The sequence below is a fragment of the Lagopus leucura genome, unplaced genomic scaffold (assembly GCF_019238085.1).
Source record: "Lagopus leucura isolate 7727_CA_CO unplaced genomic scaffold, USGS_WTPT01 Super-Scaffold_702, whole genome shotgun sequence".
Classification (NCBI taxonomy): Eukaryota; Metazoa; Chordata; class Aves; order Galliformes; family Phasianidae; genus Lagopus; species Lagopus leucura.
Window position 1 is genome coordinate 8,217,479 of NW_024962254.1, and position 17,916 is coordinate 8,235,394.

The window sequence follows — 17,916 nt, forward strand, 5'->3', positions numbered from 1 at the left end:
GGGGGGGAGGGAAGGGGGGGGAGGGAGGGGAGGGAAGAGAGGGGAGGGGAGGAGAGGAGATGTCCCTATGGGCAAGCAGATATTATAGACACCTGTGAAGGCACATGCCCTTCTGGACCTGCAGTCAGGATATTCTAGGATGTCTCCAGTGACACAAAGGATAAACACTTGGGGTACTCAACTGACCCAGCCTCTGATTTCCAGCCCAGATATAGAATCACATCCTTAGCCCTGGCAGCTAAGGCACCAGGCCATTGGACTCTGAAGCAGTGCTTGGTCTACAATTTTATAACTGTGCCAAGGTAACGTCAGGAACATTTTCTCTCATTTATTAGGAGCATTATCCTAACGAGGAGTATTATCTCTTCTGACCAGCACTGCTTTGTATCTGGCTGATCTTCTGCATCAGTTTCAGTTGTAGGAGGAAGAGAAGGACTCAACTTTTTTTTTTGTTTTTAAATCCTTGCAAATAGTTGATCATTATATCTGTCTGAGTTTTGACTGTGATTTTTTAGGGTGAAAATATAGATATGGAAACAATAGATGTATAGATAGGTAGTTAGATTGAAGACAGATAAGGGACAAGTAGAAATAAAAGAAGATACAGAAGAATATTATAAGTTCCTTAGTTTTACTAAATTCTGCATGTGTCCAGTACAAAAAAAGAAATAATTCTTTCCATTTTGGAAAAAAAAAAAGTACCACAATTGAAATCAGTAGCAACACCAATTCTGAAATTCTAATTTGAAGCCATGAACCATTTAGGTCACACAAATCAAAGCAGAACACAATTTCAGAATAGCAATATTTAATATTTACATATATCAGTGAAACCAGTGATTACAGAGGTGTCCCCATTAGTATACAGACACAACACTAAGCATCCCTGGGGCAGGACAGCTGGGAACAAACAGGTGGCAGCAGTACATTTACCTTTCTGTGGGATGCTAGATACAGGTGGGTATCTTTCCTTGTACTGGTTCTGGCGCAGCACAAACTGAATCTCTTGTTGAGATAAGAAACAAGAAAAAACTTCAAGGATGAGCGCAGGGCTGATGTTTAAGGGCCGTGAAGATCTCATCACTCCTGTCTCTCAATCTGACTACATACTGAGCATCCTCCTGGCTGCCTCCTTGACTTCCTTCGCAGTTGAATCAATTGGTGTCTGTTTTTTTTATGGCGGTATTGCCCAGGCTTTGCTGCTTACAATGCACATCAGATTTGAGGCCACCTGGCAAGTTTGGATGCACCTATATCACACTGGCAAGCCTCGATGAATATTACACTCTCTTTACAATAGGTATTTTAAACTTCATAGGTCAGGCTGCTTGCTTCCAGGGTAAAGTTATGCTTCAAGGAAGTGTCTGTGTGCTCTTAGCACTACTGACATTTCCTTCACCAGTTTTTGCAGAGAGTTCGTGTGCTGCATTAGAGGATGACACATATGGCCATGTATGTGTGTGGAAGGTCTGGGTGCGCACAGAAGGCTTTCTCTCATGCTACAATACAGAAACATGAACACTTGAAAACGTAAGTGCCTCTTTTTGGAAAATGGATTCCAACAGTTTTAGATGTATTCAGGTTTTCATAATTCTCTACAGGCATTCAGGATGGATAACAATTTTCTTACAGTTTGCCTGACTCAGGGAAGTCAGGGGCATGCCCAAGAGTAGCCTTTGAGGAAGACAGTGACGCGATGGGGATTCTGAAACTTGCCAGTCATGGGCTTTGGCATGAAAGGCTTGACTGTGAATGATGGTGGAGAATTACGCAGCTCCTCCTTGGGATTACTGTTGCTGTAACAGTAAGACTTACGCAATTTGCTGCCTTTCAGATTGTATCTCTGATTTGTTACTGAGCTGTGTGTAATTACTCGCCTTATTGATTTAATGTTTTTCTTTTCCAGGTAATTGCTCGTGCATGTGATCTATTCTAGAACAGCCCTACAAAGCTGTGTGGAATTTAGTGAGACTTCTACACAGTCTTGTGAGGGCAAAATTGATGCTGAGGTTCTCCTTTGCACTCAGTTAAACTCTTGCTCCAAAATATGTGGTCTACATTGACCAAAATGCTCTTCCAGGGCTACTGCATGTAGCAGATGCACCTGAAGAATCAGACTTTGGTGACAGCAAGATAGCAAAGAAAGGGATTTGGATCCAGGGTGGCTGAGGGAGGCTGAAGTCTGTGTGCTTCATTTGACTCTGCAGTGCTGTGGGTGCAGCTCAATATATTTTCTGTGGATCCTAAAGTAAAACTGGGTTCCTGGGTAGCAAGGTAAGAGAAACACATGTGAGCTCAAGGTGAGTCTGGAGAAGACAGGAAACTATTTTCATCCAGGCAGAGCTATTTATATCTTGCTTTGTGCAGCTGATAAATGCACACACTGTCAGTGATTTGGTTTCCCGTGAACACAAGAGGGCAAATGGTGAGCTTCTATGTGGGGACTTTACTTTATACATAAACATGGCAGACTGGACTAGACAGATCTGTGTTTTTGACACTACCTGAATTTCAGCAGGAGTATCTAGAGAGATGAAAATCTGGAGTCTCAGATCTAAATGACATAGCCATTTTCAACCTCGATTTCTTCATTTAAAAAATCCATTTTACCCCCCTCGAAGCTGCTGAACACTTGCGAGTTTCTTTGTTCCCCCTCATAAATACAGCACAATGCATTATTTTTGTAATACAGACTTTGCAGCTCAAGGCATGTCTTGTCCCCTGCAGGTGGTTCACATTCCCGAAATGTTTGTCTGAAAGGCAGTGAATAAAAAATGGTTAATTAATAATCCAGAGGGATATCAGACTTCATGCAAGCATCTTGTACAATGAAAGCCAAGATTGGAAAGGAAGCAGTGGTGATAAATGAAATAGGAAATAAGTTTTCTACTGTTTTATAAAATGACACTTTTACTGCCAATTAAAATTCCTCTATTTCTTATATTACCCATTTTTGGAGGGCCATTACACTTCAACCAAAAGTCTTCTTGAGCGGGAACACAAATGTGCAACTGAATATGGGAAGTATCACACTTCTAAGCTATTCTGAAATATCTGAGAGCTGAGTTATCCCCGTTTACACTGAGATGGAGACTGATAATGTGCAAATGCATCTGAACTGCCTCTGCTTTCCAGAAGTATTCAGTCAGGGTTTGTGCATCTCTCTCTGATTACGTACCATTACCATTAAAGAAGTGGTAAGAATTTAAAGCTCTCTGGTATCTTTTATTGCATACCAACCTTTCTTCTCCTCATACATGTGCCACACACAAAGCCAGTGAGTCCATTGATGACTTGAATTGAGCAAAGAATTGCTTCAATCACACCAAGGGCCAGGAGAATAGAGAAAAGGACAATATTCCAAAGGATGATGTTTTCAGGTTCTTTGCAAATGCTCCATGTTGTCTGATTGAACAAATAATTGTATCTGTTACAAAGAAGAATAATTGGCAATGTATTAGAAAGTATGAATTTGAGAATGCTTTCACCTGTATGCCATTATAGAATAGCTTCGCATTTTCTTTACATTCTTTGAATTTGTTTGCACAGTGTGAAAAGGGAGTCTCAAGTTATACTGCAGTTGGTAAATCTGATGATCCTCTTTAGCATTCCCTTTGCAGATGTGCAATTAATGACTTTACCCATGCTTTTCTGCATGCTCACAGCAGTGCTAAAACCTAAAGGGAAAGGTATCTAATGGTTTTAAAATATTTCTCCATATTATCCTTTTCTGCTGAGGTATCTCAGCCTATCCATCATCTCTAGGTCTGGCTTGAAGAGTGTGGTTGTCAAGTTTGCCTTTATAGGATCAAAAGAGATTTGTGTTTTACGTTTCAGAAGTAGGCAGAGTAGACTCAAGTCATGTTGATTTAGCAGGTTAATATGGCATAATTATCAAATACTTCCTCTTGACTCTGATGATAGTCACAGCTCATCACTCAGCTGCCTTTTGAAGGCATGGTGCGACATGCACAAGGGGTTGCTGACAAGCACGATGGGAGAAACGTAGGCACTTAGCCTGTAGGTAAGCTCTTGGCCAAAGGGATGACCAGCTGGAACACGCCAGCTCAGAGGAGCATGAGTTTGGGTGTAGACAGTGTTGACCATCTGTTCACATAAAAAAGTAAGTTTTCTATGAAAAGAAGAACAGTGAAATCAGGGAACACAAACTGAGAGGAGCCTGTAAGTCATACTCACTCCAGAGTGTTGTTTCTGAAAGGATAGAGGTATTCTCCATCACCTGTGTCACACAGAGGGCCCCCAATCAACCCCATTGAGGAGAAGACTGTGCAGTACACTCCTCCTGCAAACCCCAGCAGAGCCAGAAGCACTGACAGCAGCATCTGAAAGGGAAAAGACTTTCAGTAGCACACACACACAGGCACTGAATATCATGGAAAGCTTACATTGAATGAGAAGGAAGCTTTCTGTTTCCTACTACATGATAAAAGTCATAGGATGATATCTGTGGAATAAAAGATAGTTGAGTTCTAACTAGTTCAGCTATCCTAGATATTAAAGGGTTTCAGATGGTATGTGTTTTACTTTTAAAAGTAGGTAAGACCAGAGATTTAATCGTTCTTAGTTTTATTGTTGTAAATCTGATGAGCCATGAATGAAACTGTGATATGATGTGGTCTATTTCATATGCCTTGGCATTCCAAATTATTCTCCCAGAGCACCTCTCTCAGCCCTTGAACCAACTGAAGCAAGCAATTTCTGAACCAGGTATGAAAGCAGAGAAGTATGCATTAGTAATTTTTGCCAGTTGGTGAGAAATGTAACAGAGTCTTTCTTATTGCTGCTTTCCTTCATTTTGCAATAGCTTGAAATGTGGTAACCACCACTCATGTTGAAAATTCTGGTCCATGTGGCAGTGAATAAATGATGGCTTCAAATGAACAGGCTGCCCAGAGAGCTGTGGTGCCCCAAACCTGGAGGTGCTCAAGGCCAGGTTGGATGGGGCCTGGGCAGCCTGAGCTGGTGGGAGTCAACCAGCCCACAGCAGGTTCCCTGAATGAGCTTTAAGGCCTCTTTTAACCCAAACCATTCTGTGTTTCTATGATAGTATTTTGGGTACCCTTTTTAAGGTATTTTCTCCATTTATCTCCATGCTCTGTTTGACTTAAGCAAAAAACTGGCATAAATTGAGAATTGACACTTCTCAATGTAATGTTGTTTTTAAGAATTAAATGCATAGAAAGCTATTTAATTTCAAGTGTATTTCAGATCTTATGTCAACCAGTAGTACATCAGGTGCCAAGATTTTCAAACAATAAGACATTATGTACTTTGACATTTAGATTTGTATCTTAGAGTTTTAACAAATACTAATCATGTTTTAAAAGCACATTTTGCTTATAATATACTCTTTATTTTCTCTATAAGCTGTCAGGAACATCTTCCTTTGGAGGCAGAACACATCTTTTAGACAGCATGCTCAGCCATGGGGGTTTGGGGCGGTTCTGTGTGGAGCCAGGAGTTGGACTCAGTGATTCTTGTGGGTCCCTTCCAGCATGGGACATTCTGTGTTTCTTTACCTCCACAGAACTGTTCCCTTTGTTCTGGAGCAGATTTCCACTAATGTATGGGATGTATTGCTGTCTGTAATAAGACATTCAGACAGGTGCTACTAGTGTTGCATCTGGGACAGGCAACCCACCAGTTCAGTGAAGAGTCCTTAACAAAGCTTGTGGTTGTTCACAGCTCTGCCAAGAAGAGAGAAGAAACCCTGTGGCCTAAGGGTCAGGACACAAGCAAGCCTGAGGAAGCACATGGAGAATACTCCCATCCATGACTTGGGTTTGAAGCCAGGCACCTCAGCCTCCATTTCCCCATAGCCAACAAATCCCAGTGGCAACTATCAGCCCAAAAGGAAGGCCCTACTGTCAGCTGCTCTGCAGAGCTCTGTATTACAGAGAAAGATGGAAATATCCACTGTCCACCCTGGAGATTTATGACACAATCTTGAAAATAGTTCCCTATACAGGCATGTTCAAGCTGGTGGATGCAGTTTCCAACTTGCCAGAGCACATTACTGCTTTTTGTACATTCTTCTACAGAATTACAGAATTACGTTCTTGCCTGTTGTCAGCCTGTGAATTGACTCATTTTGTGTGTTCTTTGCCTCTATAGCAATCCCTGGATTGCAGGTTGCTGGGGTATCTTGGGAAACTTATTTCATCATACTGATTCACAATTCTGTCTGATTTTTGCCAAGCTGGATGCTCTGGTCTTTTTCTGCACGTTGGCTGAGTTGTGTCTTAGTGGAGGGCTGTGGTCAGCAAAATGCAGGCAGTCTGGTATTGTCCTGGATCAAAGCAGTGCCTGGGTTGTAGCTGATGCCTTGTCTCTCATAATAAGATCACCGGCTGTGCTTCACAGTGACGGTGAGTGACTGTTACTGCATCTGAAACTCCTACCTGAGCTGATCCATTACTGCCTGTCTGTTTTCTCATTTACTTCATCTGTGAGTTCTACATCTTGGTTAAAGGACTTCATCTATGATTATGATTACTTTTATCTCAGCACAACAGACCCATTGACAATTATGATAAAAAAAGACAAATGCTTTCTTTCTATTATTGTTTTATAGTGGTTAATACTAGTACTAGTAGTACTAGTAGTACCTGTTGGTGCTAGCTTTCATGATTGTTCTTTAACACAGGATTTTCTCCTTTGAAATCTCTTGGCTTCATGCTTGGCTTCATCTCACATACTTCCTTTACTGTGCCTATGCCAAAGGTTTACTTGTCACTGAAGGGGACTCAGCTGCAGTTGTTGCTGCAGTGTAGCTGTTGAACTGGCTCTTCTTGGTGTTTGCTAGACACAGCTCCCCACTAATTCTATGGTTCTGGAGATTTTGGAGATTGTTGCACATTCAATAGAAATCCAGTTTTATTAACTGTCTCATCATCTCAGCTGTTCATCATTTACCCTTGTTATACCATTTTCACTTATCACTTTTATTTTATATATATATATATAATTTCCTCATTTGTTTTTCAATTGCAGTATTAAATCTAAGCTGGGATGCTTGAGTTTGCATAAATTCTTATTTTCTCATGGTGTTGGCCCGACTGTTTCCTGAAAATATTTTGCTATCATTTTTGCTGATTTTGCTGACTGTTTTTGCTTTCTTCTGCAGTTTCAATGCTTTATTCTTCACATAGTTAGTTTGCCTGGGTTAGCTAATGAAGACTTTTAGCATTCATTCCTCAAGCATTTGCACCAGCTGCTTTGGTGAAGTTTCTTGTGTCCCAGCTGGTACTGCTCTGCACTGCTCCTTTTTTGCCCTGTTTTTCTGTTTCTGAGTTTGGTTTTGTTGGTTTTTTTGTTGTTGTTGTTGTTTTTCAGGAATTAATCGCCTATCTGGCTATCTGGATATCTTGCTTATCTAAGTTGGTTGGTCTGGAAAGCCGTTATAGTTATTCTAGTTCTATTACAAGAATACAACTGCTAAGGAAGGTGTAGTGGGACGTGCTGCAGTATGTTTGCTGAGGCAATGACATAAGCTGTTTTTCAAGGGGCTTTTTTCCTTGTTGTGCCAGTGCTGCTAATGCTTTCAGTGGTGTACATGCTAAGCTGCAGGACACTGAAGCACTTTCTACATCTCTTACTTTCCAAAATCTTTTCTTCATAATGCAAGAACAAGAAGCCATCTAGATGCATTGGGTACCTAAGCAGAAGCTATGCTTGGACCTCAGTGATTTGTGAGTAGCTCCAGTGAGCATTATTTCTCTGCCAGTGGGTGGAAGATGGTGGACAAGCCACCAAGACCTGTGGACCTCATTTCAGATCCTCTCAGAACTACCAGTGTGCATGTCTGAGCCAGTCCCAGAGCTCCTCTGCTCTCCAGAGCCTGGTGACTCACGCCATTCCCAGTTTGGTACACAGCCCATATGGTCAGGGTGTCTGAGCAACTTTGTGGGTCTCTGTGCATTTCTTCCCACTATCCCCAAAGCAAATTTTTTGCTAAGATTTTTTATCCTGAAGAAATACATCATTGGTCTTCAGATCTCCCTACAAAAGTTGCCTCTTTTATAGAATTGCACAATATCTCAAGTTGGAAGACACCTACGATGATCACTGAGTCCAACTCCTATGGTTTCACACTACTTAGAAATCAGTTCTCCCCAAGGGCTTTGCAGGGAATATGCTCTTTAATGCCATTCATAGCAGCTTGTTTTTTGCCTGTGCATCCATCTGATATCTATTTTGGGCTACATGCTGTTTATACAATTGGATGGCTTGTAGAGCTACTTTTGTTTCCACTGTCAAGAAATGGGAAATTTCCATGGTCCTGCAAGTCAGACATTTCAAATGTGCATTGTTCCTCATCAAGACTTTTTCCCTAGTGTAGTCTGAGAAGCTTCATCATCTGGCCATTGGCTTTCTTTCTACAGATAGAGCAGAACATAAACCATTTTCTAAATGATGTTTGCTGTATGCCTTTTATAACAGCAAATTAGAATCATAGAACTGTAGAATATCCTGAGTGGGAAGGGACCCATAAGGATTATCCAGTTCAAATAAGGCAGAGGAAGAACAGTCTGTCCATTACCTTTCAGTGCTGGGAAAGTATAGACAGGACATCTGGCCACCAACAGGCATAGCTGGGACATCTCAGACATCAAAAGTAGGGTGGTGGTGAGCAGAGGAGCATGTGGAAGTGTGCAGATGAGGGCTACTGGCAACACTGTGATACCACCAGAGTCCATGGGCTGAGGGAGAAACACAGCCTGTCCTGGGACAGTTGACTTTCGCTGTGCACTGCTTATTGTTGGGAGGAAGGGAGGCTGGAGAGCTCACATCCCAGCTCTGCAGTTGGCCTGCAGAAATTCTGTTGGCCTGCCAATTGAAAGTTGGCCTGCCAAATTCTCCTTGATGTGAACGTGACATTCATTAAAATCAGTGTAATGGCTTGTCCTTTGGGACATACTCACTGACATCCTAATGAAGAATGTTATTTTTGTGTTACTAAAATGAAAATCTTGAAGAGGTAAAGATCATTTCATGGATCAAACTAAACATTAATTGGAGAGTACAGAAGTGCTTTATTGGATGGAATCTCTTACTATAGGTTGCTCTTGGGGGGGATACAGACTGAAAAAAAAAAACATAAGTCAGTTTATTCCTGCTAATGATGATGGCCTCAGAGATGTCTGTGCCCTGGGCATGAAAATTAATGGACATGTCTGTATAATATGCTGCTTTATAATCTTAATTATCAAGAGGAAAAGTCTCTCTGGCCTTTGTCTGGATGACAGAGAGCTTAAATTGCATTTGCACCTCTCATGTACACAGCTCTTGAGCAAATGCATGCCATGGGTGAGAGCCTCCCATGGGGACCGGCCCTTGGAAAGCAGTGCTGGTTCCTAAGCGCCAGCTGTGGAAGCTCAGGCTTTTAGCAGGTGCCCTATCTGCCCATATAGAGGTAAGTAGGAACAAATCTATGGAAAATTGCCATGGAGGAGTTTGGAGGAAAGAGGACCATCACTTCAAGCAGGAGGAAGCAGGAGACATACCTTACTTTTTGCAAGGTGAGGTGAAGTCTCTTTGCTTCCCCTACCCTCAGTGCTGTGGCTAAATGCCCCAGTACCTGCCCTGGCTGAGTACAATTCCCTTCATATCAGTGTCTGCAATATCATTACATTCTTGTGAGCTAAATGAGCTCTCAGCCCCAGCCCAGGGACGCTGCAAATCAAGCTCTTCTTCTGCATTTCCATGACTTGGCTGCTGATGGTGGTGTGACGGTTTGTTATTTTACATTTCCACCTGCTGAGCAGCCATTTCAGAGCTATTGTGCAAACCCCACAGCACCATTTCAACACATCTACTTACCCCACATCTGTTAGCGCAACATCCTGCTCCGCCTGCTCCCAGCATCATGAATGCTGGCAAAATAACCTGCGAGAAAAGCATAAGTTGGATTGGCGCACAGTCCTTCTGCTTGGGTGGCTGTTAAAGTCTAGGAGCTGAAGCTTCACGTTCCTCAAATGCAAACTACCTTCTGGCTCATCTCTGTGAATTACACCAGTTGAGGTGCCCTTGCTTGCTGAAAGTAACTAAGGAAGAAGAGTGGCATTACAGTTGTCTGGCAAGCTTCTAACTCAGTAATTCTGCCTGCTAAAGCTATCTGAAGCTATACTGCTTATTTTTAGCAGGAGATTGTTTGGGTTTGTTCTGACAAAATATGATTTCTGCTCTTGAAATATTTCCTCCTGCTCCACTATTAGAGTTTGCTACTGAGCAATGGAGGTAGGAGACCAACTATTTTGCCTTTTGCTGGTCTCAAAACTTGAATCTCTATCCTCCACCTCCCATTTAAGTGCTAGGAAAGCTGCACTGGTCAGTCAGTCTCTCTCCCTGACCCAAGCTGGGAGTGCTCCAATGGATGGGCCTGGAGGAGTATCTGTAGGAAGCAGGCTGTGGTCAGGTCATTGGGGTTTAGATAAAGCCATCCACATCTTGCTTGCATAAGCCATAGTGATGATTTGTGCCATGCCCTCCTTCTTCTCCCTCAGTTGAATGTTTTATCCTGTGGGATACTGCCTGAGCTGGAATGGGAATTTTGCATTTTCATGAAAAAAAATATAATAAAGATAAACATGTTGTCTTGATAGAGTAAAAATTTCCATGAGCCAAAACAAAACCTTTCCCTCTTGACTTTCACTTTAGTAGAATCTAAAGAGATTTCTGTATCCCTGCAGAATAGGGATCATAGACTCACGGAATCATTAAGATTGGAAAAGACCTCCAAGATCACCTTGTTCAACCATCAACCCATCCTCACCATGCCCACACACCATGTCCCTCAGTGTCACATGCACACAGTCTTTTAACATCTCCAGAGACGATGACTCCACCACCTCCCTGGGCAGCCTGTGCCAGTGTGTCACCACTATTTTTGAGAAGATTTGCTAATATCCAATCTGGCCCTCCTCCAGCACAACTTTAGTTACGGTAGTTTAAATTCTTTATGCATCCTGGTCTAAATTATAATTGGGAAATCAGTTTTAAGCTTCCTGAAACACATCTAGCTTTTGTTCTTCGTGCTAAGCATCCAGAGAACCTTCACAGTGAATTTCACTCGGCAGGGAACTCCCAGTTCACATCAGCTTTCTCCATGGTAATGAACAGGTGGATCTGGACAGATACAGGGCAGTCAGCAACCATCTGTGTCTCAGGACATCATGGCACTTACGCAGGTGCTCTGGAGATAGGGAAGGCTGCATTTAGTTTGGTAGCTAGAGGGCAAGAAAGCTTTTTATCAGTCTAGCTTTACAGCCAAAGTGCGCCTGCTGCCTTCTGTCTGCCCACCACTGTTACTGCATGCATTTCACAGAGCTGTGTAAGAAAACAGTATCTTACAAAGTAGGAAATGGTCCCTGTAAAGTTAATGAAAGGAGGAGGAAAAAAAAAGAAAAAGAAAAAAGAAAAATGGAAAAGATGTAAAATCAGCATGATGAGATGTTGTCTCATGTAGGAGATGAAAAGCAGAATGTCCACAGTGAATGAAGTCCAGGGAATTTATGTGTATAGTGTGAATATCCATTTAAGACTGTGCAGGACAGTGTTACAAAACCTCCTCAGGCTTGTAGCCCCGAAACATTTCCTGGTAAATTTACTCCCAGTTACATTTTATGCTCCCCTCAGGGACAGCCTCCAGCACCTACAGTGGTTGTTCAACCACAGATGGAGTCTTGCAAGGGTAGAAAAGTGAGATTAAAAGACCTTATAGCCAACTCTTAAACACAAGTGGTCCCCAAGGCAGTACATTGCCACCTGACTTTCAGGGGGAGCCAGCACTTCATCCCATTGAGTGAGCGTGTACCCCTTCCTTCAGAAATCTCTCTTCATCAGAGGTTTCTCATCTAAGCTGTAAGCACTTTAATTTATTAGCCTGGCTCATCATGAAGGGTCTGCCTGGCAGCTTTTTTCTTTCTTTTTCTTTTTTTCACTGTCTGATTATAAACACCTGCTTTTTGATCCAGAAATGAGAATTTGCTAGATTTGGCTGCTGTCTGTAAAATGAGGACTGCAAGTGAGCCATGACTCAAACAGGCATTTCCCAGTGCTTCACACAGGCTTCCCATTAGGAAGGATGTTACTATGGCACATGGAGAGAATCTTCATTTCTTCATAACCTAATCTTTGGAAATAAGTAAATGGAAAGGTTTTCATGTCATATAAGTTCCCATTAGAGAAGCAACAGGAGGAGAAAGAAAGAGCGAGACTGGCTGCTCAGCTGAGGAGTGTGCTGAAGAGCTGGGTATCCATCAGTGGGTTGAATTTCCAGTTGGAGGCAAGTATGTTTTCATGGCAGAGATCTATGCAGCCCAGTCTTTCTTATTGTGGAGTCAGGATACTGCCCGGGCTCCAGTCATGGTGTATTCTTGCCCTCTGCATTACCTCTCCTATGGCCCAGGAGCCAGATGCCATTTTTCCATGCTTCCAGCACCTGGAAGATGGAGCTGATGATCTTTCCCTACTCCACCTGTGGGCATTTCTCATAGTGTCTTCTGGAAAACATGTACACTCAATGGCAGTATTTGTGGCTTGATAATTACTCCTACTGCTGGTGTCTGTGTTTTGAAGGCCAATGCAAATGCTTCCTTCCCTCTCCCTTTGCTGTTCTCATTTTTAAAGTATGCAGTGCTGACCACAGGAAAGCCTCTGTGGCAGCCTTAAAAGAAGGCACGTTTTGAATGAGCTTGTGATGCTTTTATGCTTAACATTTGCCTTTCCTTTCATTGAACGCCAATGACTCCTGGGCTTGCAGTGATACCAATTTTCCACCAGTCTCTCATGTAGTTCCTCCTTTAAGCTTCCTTCCACACACTCATTGCTTACGTTCAAGCTCAGAGTGAGTAATATGCCCAAGTGGCAGCTAGAAGAAGAAGCAGGTAAGCTGCTGGTGGGGAGCAATTTATTGAATGATCTTATACGACATTTCTGCAGGGGGAAATATAAGTCTGAACCACATCCATTGTAGTTCTCTATAGACTTAAGTGCTAGCTGGCCCAACTGAATAAGGTTTACATCTTTCTAAGTTAATTATTTCTAAACATTTGGTTTTCTGATGTGCAGGTAGCCATCTCTGCACCAATTTACCATCTGCCTGGGCTACATGTCATCCACTGCTTGTCATATGCATGTCACTTGCTCAGCTTTTTGTCTGCACCTGAGTGGATAACTGAAAGAACATGCACAGAGTAGGCTTCTAATGAACTGGAAATATCGCTGTTCCCAAATATGTTCCCTTCTGGTTATGGATATTCAATTTTTTTCTGAGTCTTGGAATGGAGAACTGGTCACAGAACAGCACGCACAAACCAGATCAAATCCAAGAGGAGCTGAGTATGGAGGAGTGTGGGAGGCATTTGGCGTACAAGTCCTTTTCAGCTCCACATTCACACAATGGTGGCTGGGTCACTAATGAACACCTACCAAAACACATTTCAGTTTTGCCCTTAATATTTTTAGATAGGTTCTGTGAGAATAAAATCAGTGAGAGGAATAAGGAAGGATTGTATCCAAGGTGAAAGCTCACCACCTCTGACTAGCTTAGGACCTCATCTGTGCTTCGACTGCAAAGACATGATCACCCACATCACTGTTCTTCACAGTGGAAAGGCAGTCTTACTCATGATCTGAAGAAGCTGATGTTTATTTCAGGAACTGGGACTTCTTTAGTCTTGAATGCACTTTCTCATCTCTGCACTCTACCTTCCCAGTTAACCTACTCGGATGTTTCTGAAAGGGAACTAACATGATTTGTTTTAACATTAACAGAAGTTCTACAAAACATAAACAGAGGAAACTCTTCTCTCTTACCAGTATTCCAGCTCCCAGAATGCCTTGGAAAAACCAGACCAGATCAGTTATCTCACTGAGCTGCAGAACTTGTCCATTGGGGAAGAACAGGAGGATGTTGGAGACTATAGCACACGCAGCCAGCGGGAACAGGGTGATCCCAATGCACCTCGAACACTTCCCTGTGCACATGGTGACTCTCTGCTGGGGAAAGATGCAGTAAGGTTTGGATTACTGCTGCACTGGAGGCACAGAATTTCAGCAGTTTTCCTTCTCAGGGAAAGAGGAATCAGTTGTGAAACAAGAAATGTTCTAGTTAAGATTGACATGTGCAATATTGTCATACAAAGCCTGTTCTCTTCATAGCCTTTACTTAAAATGGAATTATTCCAAACTGGATTGTTTAAATTAGATTTATTTAAAATTACCAGGAATAAACAGATGTTGGTATGAAATGGATGGAGAGTTATATTTCAGTTGTTGATGGGTGATTGCCTGACCATTGTGAACATTGAGAACACCACTGTGGCCATACAAATGGATACCCTACCTGGCAGATTTTGACTTCAGTCAAAACTATAGAGACAGTAAGGTGGATAAACTTTCATGGCTGTTTCCTGTGACATGATAAATCTGCAGATAAGGGTAGATAAGACTATCGGTTATGAATCTGTTTGGCACCCATAATAATGTATCTGGAAAAATTGTAAGCACATCTAATTGCATGCTAAGGGTAGGTCAGAGAGTCATCTCACCTCATTTTCAGAGATCTGCCTTAATGTGTAAAACTGCAGCTTAACATTTCACAGTGGTCAACATTTTTTTTTTTAAACCCGAAGAATCACTTTTTGCAATCAAAGAATAATCACAGATAAGGCTCTGGTTGGAAGAGATCTCTCTGCGGGTCTCCAGCCAAACCTCCTGCTGAAACCAGGGCTGCCACCAACACTAGGTATCTGCATTGGTCCTAACTTTGCGTGGCTGAGCCTTGAAAACCCCCAAGCATGGAGTTAAGATCATTACATTTGGTGACTCATTGCAAGACTGCCACATCATCTAAGTGAATACATCTTTCCTCATGTCTTACATGAACTTCACAAGCTGGAAACACTTCTGTTGCTCCTTATTTTATCCTCTCCTGCCACTCGTCACCCTTGTCACTCCCTCCAGTAGTAGTGTAGGTTGCTATTAGATTCCCATTCACCAAACCAAACAACTCCGGTTCCTACTACACCCAAGCTGCGATCTATAGCCAAAGACAGGGCCGATCAGTACAGATCTGGATCCATATACATTTCTCCAAGTAGGACTGGGAGATTCACACTTCTGGAAAGGAGGTTACTGGGTTACTGAACTTTCATGTTGCCGTTAACTTTATAATGGAACAAACTGATCACAACTTCTTCATGATCAGGAAGTATAGCCTGGAGATAAGAATGCTCTGGAGAGACCTTATTGTGGCCTTTCAGTATTTAAAAGGGGCTTATAAGAAAGATAGAGAAAGGCTTTTCACCAGGGCTCGTAGGGACAAGACAAGGGACAATGGTTTTAAATTGCAAGAGGGTAGATTTAGATTGGATATTAGAAAAAAAAATTTCATGGTGAGGCACTGGAACAGATTGCCCAAGAAAGCTGCGGATACCCCATCCCTGCAAGAGTTCAAGACCAGGTTGCGTGGGGTCCTGGGCAGCCTGATCTAGTGAGAGATGTCCTTACCCTTGACAGGGCATTAGAGGAGATGATCTTCGAAGTCCTTTCTAAACCAAACCATTCTATGGTTCTTATCATCACTTCATTACAGTTTAAGGCTTTCAAATGCATAAAACCGCAACATTTAAATCTGTAAGTTTCTGCCCTCAGAGAAAGTTGATGGCTTTTGACAAAGCCATCAATGTTCATCCATGTTCATCATGTTTATGATGAACAAGTTATAGAAGAAGGAAGGTGATTTGGATACCCATCCTTTTGTTACACTGTGTTATTCATGCACACACACCTGTGCACACAAGTATGCCTTCGTTTGTTATGTGCAAATAGTTTTTACAATAGCCAAGGCAGTAAACAATGAAATGTGCCTCAATTTAGTCATGTGCATTGACTAATCCTGCAAGTTCTGTGTCAAAAGTTCATGTTGGGAAGGTATTAAGCAGGCTGGGAGTACATAAATCAGTCTGAGTTGTGTTCCCAAGCAAAAGGCCCAAATGGGACAGAACAGGAACCTATTTGAGAAAACCAGAGGCGTACTGAACCCAGCTTCATTGACAGAATGAAGACAGCGGAAAAAATGAGGTAAGGCATGAAGACAGACCTCTGATTTGGAGGGATGCAGGATGTTGCTGCAAGGTCTTTGAGATTGCCAGAGACTTCTGAGTTTGCATTTCTACAGCAATACAGTAAAAAATTGATCTCTGTGACTATGAATTTAATAAGAGCACTCTGCTTATCTGCATTATTTTCTGAGTACTTCATAATCACATTATGTGTTTTAATCCAGCTTTAAAACGAGTTATCCAGCATTAAACTATTTCAGAAAGGAACATTTAACAGAAGTGTTTCTTAGTTTATGGTCATTGCCTGTTGTTTATATAATGCTCAAATTTGGGCAAGGCATTTTGCAAGCATCTGGATGAAAAAAAAAACAACCGGCTTCAAAAGATGAAAGTCTAACCAAACAAACAATGTGTAAAGGAAGGATGAAGCAGGGAGGGGATGGAAAAAATACTGGACATTTTAACTGTCTTTATCCAAATACCCAATGCATTTTTATGCTGACCTATTCCTGCCCATTTTTTCTCACTTTATTCCCACATTTGCTTTTCCAAACATTTGCCCAACCTCATTTGCTCCCTCACAGAGAGAAGCAAGCAAGCACAGGCACAGCACAGGCACAGCCTTGCCTCCTCCCATTTAGCTGAGACTTGTCGGGGAGCATCTTTCACACGTAGCCGCAGGGCCTGGTTCTCACCCGGTGCACAGGAGCACAACGTCGCTTAGGCTGGAAGAGTGCAGATTTATTCTGGGAGGGTTCCAGCCCTGACCTATCTCAACACCACTTTCTGCTGAAAGGAGAATTGCCACAATTACCAGACCTAATGAGAGCCTTCACTGCCAGAATCAATGCAGCTGTTCTACCTGCACACATCAGATGATATGGCCATGTTATTATGGCTTAGGAAAACACTCTGGATTGCCAGAAGCACTCAAAATGCTTTATTAATTCAGCAAACAAAAGCACTCTCTGTTTGCAGCTTTGTTAGGCAAGGCAGCAAGAGTGAGCTTCTAATTGTTAGCTAGGGTTTTAGAAGGTTTTACTTCATAACACAAACGGAAGAAGGCAAACACCTGTGCTTACCAGAACCAAAATGGCCTCCAGGCCCCAGAGCTTCCCACAGCCGGCGCCTAGCTTCCCAGCTCCTCTCTCCTGGAGTGTGGCAGCCCAAAAGAGCACAGCAATGTTTTCAGGTGTTGACCTCTATTAAACAAACAGTGGTTCCTCTCCAGAGAGTGAGGAAATACCCCAACTTGCCGCTGGTTGGCCAGCGCAGTGCTTGCGTGCCACCCTGTCCAATTGATTATTTGAGGGCAGTGTTCCAGTGGTCAATGCCTTGGTGCCCCAGGACACAAATTTGGGATCCGTGGAGCCCTCTGTGCTGCCACAACCCTTTCAGCTGTGAGAATATGAAGAGGAGAGGAGAGGTGAAAAAGCACAAAAGGGAGCAAGCTCTGCATTGCAGAAAATGTGGTCAAAGCACAAGAAAATGGCGCAGTAATGTCCAGCCGTTGGTGCAGAGTTGTCTTCTGCACAACAGGCTTTCATCTGTTAAAATTTGGCTTTGGCTTTACTCCAAAACACTGTGCTTTCAGCCCAAAAGGGAAGATGGATTGATAGCTTTTGTGCAGATAATACTTTTTCAGGGAAGAAACTGAGTTTTTGTGAATGTTCACACGCTCTGCCTCACCACTTTTCTTCTGTTAGTAGCCTGGGCTTATCTTTGGAAAAAGTTTCACACTATGAAAGTTTGGTCATTTTGGGTGGAATCCAACTCACGTGACTTCAGATGTCTGCAAGGTACACACCATCTTAGGCTATGTTTATTC

At 42.5% G+C, this 17,916-nt stretch overlaps 1 protein-coding gene across 2 annotated transcripts; it reads right to left on the reverse strand.

Moving 5' to 3' along the window:
- Nucleotides 1–791: 791 nt before the first annotated feature.
- Nucleotides 792–17,278, reverse strand: LOC122175167 (transmembrane 4 L6 family member 1-like). Of its 2 annotated transcripts, none has more exons than XM_042862609.1 (6): nt 17,171–17,278; nt 13,840–14,019; nt 9,844–9,909; nt 4,198–4,343; nt 3,241–3,427; nt 792–2,753 (listed from the first exon to the last, which is right to left on the reverse strand). In XM_042862609.1, the coding sequence occupies exons 2-6, from the start codon at nt 14,008–14,010 to the stop codon at nt 2,733–2,735; spliced, it is 591 nt and encodes a 196-aa protein (XP_042718543.1). In that variant the 5' UTR covers nt 14,011–14,019; nt 17,171–17,278; the 3' UTR covers nt 792–2,732. The 2 variants fall into 2 exon arrangements, with proteins under 2 accessions (XP_042718543.1, XP_042718542.1); XM_042862608.1 differs by having other exon boundaries at nt 13,840–14,022.
- Between the last annotated feature and the right edge of the window lie 638 nt (nt 17,279–17,916).